Source organism: Odontomachus brunneus, unplaced genomic scaffold (assembly GCF_010583005.1).
Source record: "Odontomachus brunneus isolate Ranch 3 - 2012 unplaced genomic scaffold, Obru_v1 Obru_scaffold_025, whole genome shotgun sequence".
Taxonomy (NCBI): domain Eukaryota; kingdom Metazoa; phylum Arthropoda; class Insecta; order Hymenoptera; family Formicidae; genus Odontomachus; species Odontomachus brunneus.
The window spans coordinates 2,523,798-2,533,864 of record NW_022639475.1 but is presented as its reverse complement, the minus strand read 5'-3'; the positions used below and the strand labels follow the sequence as shown (position 1 = coordinate 2,533,864).

The window sequence follows — 10,067 nt, the reverse complement described above, 5'->3', positions numbered from 1 at the left end:
CACGCTTCCGAAATGTTGAAGAAGTGCGAGAATGGGTGGACGAATGGATTGCTTCGAAACAAACATCGTTTTATCGAGATGGTATCGCCCAGTTGCCAGAAAGATGGCAAAAAGTTGTAGAAAGTGATGGAAAATACTTTCATTGAAATAATTTAAATAAATTTTTTACAATAAATGCTTTTTCTCAGTATTTTTTGGGCGGAAACTAAGTTAAGGTCCTAATAATACGGACTTAGTAATATTGAATGGTCATTAAATAATATTACAAATTGGGGTATACAGAAATATCTTAGAACAAAATTTCAAAGACTTCCTTAGAAATATTAAATACAAATATATTTTCAATCATTGGGACATTATTATTTTCTCAATATGATTTATCTCTTTCTGACCTTTTAGCCAGAAAGACATAGAGAACAAGAAACAGATAGCAAAGAGCACACTTTAGATCAGGCTTTGGACTAATCACCTACCAGCAATCTCTACAATCTTTGGAATATACAAACTGCGATTAATTATCGCCCTAAACGTATAATGAATTAACTCATACAACACAAATCTTCAAAAGACATTCTAAAGACGTTCTAAGAACATTCTAGAACATTCTCTGAAGATTTTGTATTATCTGGGAACGAGGAGAACGCTATTCCCCCGATTGCACCGCTGATTACTCAAAATTTATCGTTACCGTAGTATAATGATTCACGTTGAACAATCATTACAACGTATTTAGGTTATGCCGTACTGAGTGGGTCGTCGTTGCATACATAGGCACAAGTTATGTGTAAAGGGAACCGAAGCCACGCACGAATTTCGACACGAACGAAGTCCGGCGGTCGCGAGATTCGATTTCCCATATTTGTAAAGCAGCCATCGACACCTCGAATTAGATACGGTCGTCGTTCGCGGCACAAATCGCGCGTTCGTCACCGCGGACGTTAAATTAGCCGCGATACGAATCGCTCCGCGGTGCGCCGCTTCAAGGTTAGGTTAGGTTAGGCGCGACGATTGCATCGATACGAGATGCGCGCTCGAAGATCGTGCCAAGTATCTCGTGCATACCTGCTCAGACCGGGGTCGTCCTTTCGATCCTCTCGCCGGAGACGAAGGAAGGCGGCGCGACGCGCACACAGGCACCACCACCGAGACTGTCTCTCCCGCGAGAGAGACGCGCGCGGCCACCCCGTGCGTCATGCGGAAGGACATCTGTTGCCCCTTGCTGCCCGCGCAGCCAACCCCCCGAGCGAGACGCTTTCCCTCTCTTTCCCGCCCGCGGATCGTTACGTTCGCCACCACGCACGCGTGATGTACAGTGGGTTGCAAAACGGTTTCTCAGGACTTTATTCGCCGAAAACAAATTGCACGCAACATTTGCCGTAATTCAAGATGCAAAATTATTGTCAGATCCAAAGATTACTTACGTTCCCGGATAGCATAGAGAATTCAAAAACGATTACTTACGTTCCCAGATAGAGAATTCAAAAAGAATTCAAAAAGAATTCAGTCGTATATCTGAGTTCATTTTCAGATGTAAAAAGAATTCTTCAGAGTTCAGTTCAGGGAAAAGAATTCTTTTTGTATCTAAAAATGAACTCAGAATTGGTGACATGCGACTGAATTCTTTTAGAATTCTCTGTGCTATCTGGGTTGTAATTACAGTGAGATAATAATTTATTGGTAATTTTGATAAAACTTGTTGTTTCCGACAGTTTGATTTGTAAATTTTTTCCTTTGATACGCCTTTTAAGAAATATGTATCTAGTGAATAAATTCCTTAAGTCCTACTAATGTTTTTCTGTGTGCTCAAGCACACACAGATCCATATCAATAACCGTTACTTTAATTACTCAATTATTTGGAATTGCTCTCAAGTGAGATACTCAGATTTGAGTTCAGAGTTAGATGAGAGTTTTTCAGTTAAATCGCGATTACAAATATACTATCACATATAATTCAACTAAAAAACTTGAATCTAATTTTGAATAAAAGTCTGAATATCTCATGTGAAACAAACTTCAAGTAACGACTATTAATAAATCTTAGATTCTGAAGTTGGGAGCTCACCAAACTGCCATAATTAAGAGTCATTATTATGTATGCGATAAATTTTCCTAGTAATTATATTATTAGTCGTTATTATTATTATACATAAGTATATTACTACTTATAATTATTTAGTGTTCTTAATTATATCATTAATTATATTATTATTACGTAAGCGTCCGTCGGTAATGACTCACAACTTTGCTCGATGAGCTATCAATTTCATAGTGTCTAAGCTGTATTTTGCAACCCACTGTACAAGGTGGCACGCGGAAAAGCAGCTCGGCGTGTCTTCCGACCAGAGGGATTCTTATCACAAATGAGGAACCATATGTCTCGACACCGATCTTGGCAATGCCGGGCTCACCGAGTGTAACGTGCAACGCGTCCGGCTTGAGAAACTGTCTGAGCGGGACGAATTTTCTGAATTCACAGAAATTTCGACGATAAAATCCGACGGTCCATTTTCCGTAGAAATTGTTGTTTACGTGTGTAGAGTTGGGCGCAGAGTGTTCTGTATGATACAGACTCAGAATGGTACGAGTTGAAAATTTGGAGATTGTTCCAACCTCCCCCGCGAAAAAAAAGAAGAAAAGAAGAAAGGGCTCGCAGGGTTCGTCGTGAGTTATGACTAGTAGAGGCGGGACGACGGCGCGTCGCGACGCCCGCTGAAACGCTCATGCGTCGTCAATCGATCCGCGACTTTCGTCGAGGGAAGAATTCCTCGACGCGCCTCGCGCTCCTATTAGTCATCCTCGATTCGTCTTTCCTTCGCGATTTTCGCTCGCCCCGAGTTAATGCCAAGTTCGACACGCGTGCTATGTATTTCGTGAAAAGTCACGGCGATAACGGATCGCTTCGATTGCCGTTAATATTCAAAAACTTACCTCCTCAACAAATGCCGTTATTCTTGACTTGTATGACTTCTCGCGGAATCTTTCGCAGCGGATGCATCGTTCAGCAAAGAAAAAGCGGTCAAACGCGTGCGTCAAAGAAACACTTTTCCCGATTTGTTCCACTCACCCCCTCCATCACTCCTCGAAATAAGGGAAGCGTCGTTGAATAGGTCCTCCAGCGCCATCCCGCGACGCGCCTGCGAAACTGAACGTCGAATTAACAACCGGGACATCCGGTTCCGTGGATAATCGCAATAACACCGGTCGAGAACTTGTACGTATACTGCCGTGGACCCTTTCCTTCTCCGTCCCTTCGGTGCCGGGACTTGTAGTAAACTTAGAAAAAATATGATGCAAGCCAACCTTTGGAATTTAGTGACCGCCAACATCAAAGTAAGTTGAAAGAAAAATCGCTCGACATGAAACGATGATCGCCGCAATAATCTCCATTGACGAGGTCGCGTGCGAGCGATCTATCATTCAGTGATCTCTTTCGTAACGTCTCCTGGGACGTGTTTTTGCCTACGTTTTTCCTCATGAATACATAGAAAATCATAATTATTGTTGTTTTAATCGCCAAAATTATTCCTTGTTTTCTGAGAATTTGCTGGGAGACCCTTTGGGTCCGTATCGTAGCTCAAGATTGCCTCATAAATTGGTTATGTCATTGCTTCGTATGTGTTGGTTATGTCCATGTTACCTTCACATTCAAAAAATTAGATTTGTTTTTCTCGAAAGCCAATCACTAATCTATTGTGTCTCCTGAACGTGATCATTGATGCACTAGAGGATATTACAATTCATTCATCTTTTTTGTTTGTTCTCAGCCAACATGCTTGAAGCGTGTTCTCCCAGGTATGACAGTTGTCCAGCAACGCAGGTATGCCAGCACACTGGACGCAGACTTAGTGGTGATCGGTTCTGGTCCTGGTGGCTATGTAGCTGCGATCAAAGGAGCGCAGTTGGGGATGAAGACAGTCTGTATAGAGAAAAATCCAACCCTGGGTGGCACGTGCCTCAACGTTGGATGCATTCCATCGAAATCACTGTTAAATAATTCACACTACTATCACATGGCACACAGCGGTGATCTGCAGAACCGTGGTGTCGTTGGTAAACAACCAGACTACAAACTAACAACTGTACTACATTCAGACATAACTAAAAAAATTAGTCAATCAAATTAAATTACAAAGTAGTCCATTAAAATAAATGAAGATATTAATTACAAAGTAGTCCATTAAAATAAATGAAGATATTAATTGATCGTGCAAAATATACAGTACCAAACATTTGTGATTCCTTGCAGTATCTAATGTTCAGCTCGACCTCAACAAGTTGATGGAGCAGAAGACAAACGTAGTTAAGGCTTTGACTGGTGGAATTGCGGGTCTCTTCAAGAAAAACAAGGTCGAGTGGGTGAAGGGTCACGGAAAGATTACCGGCAAGAATCAGGTGACCGCCCTGAATCCCGACGGATCGGCGGAGTCAACCATCAACACCAAGAACATTCTGATCGCGACCGGTAGCGAAGTCACACCTTTCCCCGGCATTGAGATCGACGAGAAGCAAGTTGTGTCCTCGACTGGCGCTCTCTCGCTCAGCGAAGTCCCCAAAAGGCTCATTGTTATCGGAGCTGGTGTTATCGGTTTGGAATTAGGCTCAGTCTGGCAGAGGTTTGTTTCTCACGATTCAATCCGTGGCAAATCATGCTCTCAACAATTTTCATTCTCAGGCTGGGTTCCGACGTAACTGCGGTGGAGTTCATGCCGACGATCGGCGGCATGGGTATCGACGGAGAAGTTAGCAAAACTATGCAGAAGATCCTCACCAAGCAAGGTTTGAAGTTCAAGCTGGGTACGAAGGTCACGAGCGCTGCGAAACGAGGCAACGAGATCGTGGTGTCCGTCGAGGATGCGAAAGACCCTAGCAAGAAGGAGGACATAGCGTGCGACGTGTTGCTGGTGTGCGTCGGCAGGAGGCCGTACACGAACAACTTGGGTTTGGAGGATATGGGCATCGAGAGGGACGAGAAGGGCAGAATACCTGTCAACAATCGATTCCAGACAGTGGTACCCAGGTAGGTGCTGAATTTGTGTGATCTTTTCGTCGTCTTATCATTTGCCATTAATCATCAGTTTCTTCCAATTTACTTTGATACTTGTTTGACAAATGATTTCTACGTTTTTGAGAAACTGTTTCTACTATTTTAATTAAACTTACAGTATTTTTGCCATTGGAGACTGTATTCATGGCCCGATGTTGGCTCACAAGGCGGAGGATGAGGGCATAATTACAGTGGAGGGTATTGCTGGAGGTAACTTGTGCTCACCTTAATTTATAACTTAATGTTAAGGCTTAGCATGGAAACACTATTCTGTCTTCCTCCTTTTTTGTCTTCCTTTGTTTCATTCTCCTGCTTTCCTTTCATTCGGTTTTACCAATTGAACCGTGATTATTATTTTGAATTCTCGATGCAGGAGCGGTTCATATAGACTACAACTGCGTCCCAAGTGTAATATACACGCATCCTGAGGTCAGTTGGGTCGGCAAGACGGAGGAAGATCTGAAGAAAGAGGGTATCGACTTTAAGGTCGGTAAATTCCCGTTCATGGCGAATTCCCGAGCGAAAACGAATCTGGAAACCGACGGTTTCGCCAAGGTGCTCGCCGACAGCAACACGGATAAAATTCTGGGCGTTCACATGATCGGACCGACTGCGGGCGAGCTCATAAACGAGGCGGTTCTTGCAATGGAATACGGTGCTAGCGCGGAAGACGTTGCACGTGTATGCCACGCACATCCGGTATGTATTTTGGCATTTGATTGTTAGAATAGTTTTTTAATACTTATAATTCGCGCGCACATAATATATTACTTATCAACATACACATATGTATTGACATATATATGATTAATTATTTCGACTGTATTATGACAGTCATACATATGTGTGTGATTAGCTATATCGATTATATTATGATTTCAAAATTATTAATTTATATGGTGGACAGATTTTCATCGTAAAATCGGTTGACTGATTAGTGAACAATTAGAATAAGATAGAATTGAAATAAGAAAAAAATGAAATCATCCCACACAATACGCATATCTCAAAATCATCTTAAAAACGACAGAAAAACATGCTATTTTTTTTACATCTTTTGCATATTTTTAAAACGCCTTAGATGCGTGTTGGGTGGAATTTTACAAATCTCTTCCTCATACGCATTCTTTTTTCTTCAGACATGCGCCGAGGCACTTAGGGAAGCACATTTGTCAGCCTACGCTGGAAAACCCATCAACTTCTAAGTTTCCGCGGGAGATAGATAAATCATCAACGCCCGTTAGTCCGTATTCTCATCGCGTGTTTGGCATTTAATGCGATCGCTGAAGCAGATTTCGTATAGAATACATCGCGCAGCTGAACATACTGTGCACATTCTGTGCTAAATGCGCGACGAAAACGCGGCTCGTTTGACACTTCGTCGTAGCCTTGATCTAGTCTACGTATCAATGTCACACATGACGCGCGTACTTAACATAAGTTGTATATCCTCGCTTGAACGCAGGAGAACACGTTTTAAGTATTTACAGTTGTAAATAAACATTGTAAACCGTTACTTAAAAAAACTAATTACTCGCCTTATATTAAACTTCTATCAAATGAAACCATTGCATTTACTGCGAATAAAAGAAAAGTTTTATGTTGCGCAATCAACTCCCTCTAAATTTCAAGAGAAAAGTAATCCTTCAATTATATATATTTTTTTTATTTCTCATGCATTTGTACGTATCTTTATTAAATATCGCCGATGAGATATTACTAAAAACTGTTAGCCATAGATTTTCGTACCAACAAAGGTCCGCGGAGGTAATTGTAGAAAGATGACATTGTCGACTATTTTTAGCTATTCTACATAAATACCTAATCATTCAGTGTATAATGAAATATTAATTTTGTAATTTACAACTATGTTAATGTAACTCTATTCTATTGCTATATATAAAGATCTACAACAAAAACTATATTAGAAATAAAACTATATTTTTGTAGTTATCTATATTGATTTTGCACATTTTTATCGACAAACTTACCTACAGGAGGTTATTAAATAACGAGATTTTCTGGTATGCAAAATTCCGTAGACCAACCTAAGCCTTTAATACTATCTCTCGTCAGTGTATAAAAAGTATAAAATATATAAAAATAAAGAATAAAAGAAGACAAAAAGTAATCTAGTGCTTTTTGAAAAATAAGTTGTTTTATATCCACTTTTTCAGATGGCGTATCGAAAAATGCGATTTTCGCGACATGACGATTCTCAGTTCCTCTCCGCGATAAAGAAGATAGAGGGTGTTGGCTTCAATGTAGCGGCGATTTTTGTGAAGCCGTGCGGAACGCGAGCGACGAGAAGACGTCATCGCGGTTTCACGAAAGACGCTAGCTATCAAACAATTCGAGCAACGGTTACACGTGCAATTTATATCATTGAGAAGATGCGTTCCACGTTCCACGGAGCCCAACTAAGAAAACTTCGTCTCGGCGAGTAGATACGATGTTCCCATCTTCCTCGAGAAACAAAGGTACCTAACCTCGTCGACGTGTGTGTAGCTTGAAGCTCCTGGTCGCTCGGCTAACCTCAAACATGGGCTACAACAAAAAGGTGTCGTACTTTTACAATCCGGACGTGGGCAACTTCCACTACGGGCCGGGCCACCCGATGAAGCCCCACCGACTGTCCGTGATCCACAGTCTCGTGCTGAACTACGGTCTGCACAAGAAAATGCAAATCTACCGTCCTTATCGCGCCAGCACGCATGACATGTGTCGTTTCCACTCGGAGGAATACGTGGAGTTCCTGCAGCGGGTGACGCCGCAGAACCTGCAGGGCTACACCAAGTACCTGAGTCATTTTAACGTAGGAGATGACTGTCCAGTGTTCGAAGGCCTTTTCGATTTCTGCTCGATGTACACCGGCGCTTCCCTGGAAGGCGCCACCAAGCTGAACAACAACTGCTGCGACATCGCCATCAACTGGAGCGGTGGTCTGCATCACGCCAAAAAATTCGAGGCCTCCGGCTTCTGCTACATCAACGACATCGTGATCGCCATCCTGGAGCTGCTTAAATATCACGCCCGAGTCCTGTACATCGACATCGACGTGCACCACGGCGACGGTGTACAAGAGGCGTTCTACCTTACCGACCGCGTGATGACGGTTTCCTTCCACAAATACGGCAACTTCTTCTTCCCCGGCACTGGCGACATGTACGAGATCGGCGCCGAGAGTGGCAGGTATTACTCTGTGAACGTGCCGCTGAAAGAAGGCATTGACGACCCGTCCTACGTGCAGGTCTTCAAGCCCGTCATCTCGCACGTCATGGAGTTCTTCCAGCCTACAGCGATCGTGCTCCAGTGCGGCGCCGATTCCCTCGCCAATGATCGGCTTGGCTGCTTCAGTCTCAGCACGAAAGGCCACGGCGACTGCGTTAAGTTCGTCAGAGATCTGAACGTGCCGTTACTGACTGTCGGCGGTGGCGGCTACACTCTGCGCAACGTCGCGCGTTGCTGGACCTACGAGACCTCGCTGCTTGTAGACGAACAGATCAGCAACGAATTGCCGTACACGGAATATCTGGAATACTTCGCGCCGGACTTCACACTGCATCCAGAGGTCGTGACCCGGCAGGACAACGCCAATTCTAAGCAGTACCTCGAGGCGATCACGCGGCATGTCTGCGACAATCTCAAGATGATCCAGCACTCACCGAGTGTGCAGATGCAGGACGTGCCGTGCGACGCGCTGCCACCGGAAGAGGAACGCCAGCCGGAACCGGACCCGGACTCTCGGCAGAACGTACAGGACACGGACAAAATCGTCGAGCCGGCGAACGAGTATTACTCCGGCGACAAGGATCAGGATAAGATGGACACGAGCGACACGTGATGACGAGAGAGCGACGCTACTGTCGCTTCTTCGCGGAGCGTCACGGCGAAGCTGTTGGACACGGCCTCTTTTGAACGACACAACTTTTACATTAAGACTCCTGTGTACTCGCTGCTAAACTCTGAATTGACGTCAGTACTGAGGAACCGTTTGTCTAGAATCTTTGCGCGCCAAATCAAGAGATATTTCTGTGGAAGAACACTTCTGATCGCTTAAACATGCTTACAAAATGCTCTGAAAACTATTCTTCTCCCTTTGAGAAGTTAATAAATAGCCGTCCAATTAGCGTGATGTGCAATCTCCCTCCTTAATCGCCTATCTTTTCTCGTGATTTTGTTTATCTTACAGCTATTCATTGACTATCAAGGGAAAACAGGATATTTTTCGGAACATTTTACAAGCTTAAACAATCTGAAGCGTTCTTTCGTGGAAGTATCTATTTGGAAATGGCAGGCAAGAATCTTCAGCGTTTAATCAGTCGATATCACAATTCAATATGGCCGTGATGAGTAGCTAAGAGTTAAATACTCGACTAAAGTTTCGGACGCAAGTAGCTTTTGAGACTTCTCACGTATATATCAAACTGGACGATTCTACTGACTTATTCAATGCGATGAACCGTTGAATACGACTCGAAACATCTGTAAATATGACACAATGTATATACAAATTAATCCGATCTAAAGCGATAATAAAGCATGCATTTTTCTACTCATACCGCGCCTCACAGTTTCCAACGAACAAAATAAGCAAACACGTGTGTGGGTTTCAGGTAAGTTCACTTATCTGACACTGATATCAGAAAGAGAAGTGCATTTCTTTTGATTGGTATCTTGACTAGTTCCTATTATCAGAAGAAATTAGGAATCACAGCTAAAGATACAGAGATTGTCGAAAAGTCCATCCAAATATCTTTGCGTCTAATAAAGATGAAATTCATTCGCCGATTGAACAGAAAAATTCCACAAGATCTCTTCTGGGGAAAATTAAAGAAATAAACCATTAGGCTCTTACTCTTCAAGCCATTATTAAAGCTCTTCGGGCTCCTATTCTGTAACTTTGCCATATATCTGTGCAAAAAGAAACTCTAGTCCTTTACTGAGAAACTGATTGATGACGTCGGGAACGAGAAAATATACTAATTAAAATACAAAGTGATATTTGAAAGGATACCTTT

General features: G+C 42.9%; 3 protein-coding genes across 5 annotated transcripts in view; 2 read left to right on the top strand and 1 right to left on the bottom strand.

Moving 5' to 3' along the window:
• LOC116842406 overlaps window positions 1-3,062 on the bottom strand; it is a 46,820-nt gene extending 43,758 nt beyond the window's left edge. The window contains exon 1 of one of the 3 annotated variants that reach the window (XM_032811598.1): window positions 2,931-3,062. The gene's annotated coding sequence lies outside the window, so the exon portion shown is untranslated. Of the gene's footprint in view, window positions 1-1,062; window positions 1,223-2,930 lie in introns of those variants that run through there. The other 2 variants (XM_032811599.1, XM_032811597.1) reach the window with 2 other exon arrangements.
• Window positions 3,063-3,164: 102 nt separating this feature from the next.
• LOC116842403 (dihydrolipoyl dehydrogenase, mitochondrial) lies at window positions 3,165-6,656 on the top strand. Its single transcript, XM_032811593.1, has 7 exons — window positions 3,165-3,332; window positions 3,767-4,052; window positions 4,249-4,615; window positions 4,675-5,019; window positions 5,165-5,256; window positions 5,420-5,745; window positions 6,186-6,656. The coding sequence occupies exons 1-7, from the start codon at window positions 3,288-3,290 to the stop codon at window positions 6,249-6,251; spliced, it is 1,527 nt and encodes a 508-aa protein (XP_032667484.1). The 5' UTR covers window positions 3,165-3,287; the 3' UTR covers window positions 6,252-6,656.
• Window positions 6,657-7,303: 647 nt separating this feature from the next.
• Window positions 7,304-9,605, top strand: LOC116842405 (histone deacetylase 3). The gene has a single exon (XM_032811596.1). It carries the CDS (start codon window positions 7,589-7,591, stop codon window positions 8,888-8,890), a length of 1,302 nt encoding a protein of 433 aa, XP_032667487.1. The 5' UTR covers window positions 7,304-7,588; the 3' UTR covers window positions 8,891-9,605.
• Window positions 9,606-10,067: the final 462 nt, after the last annotated feature.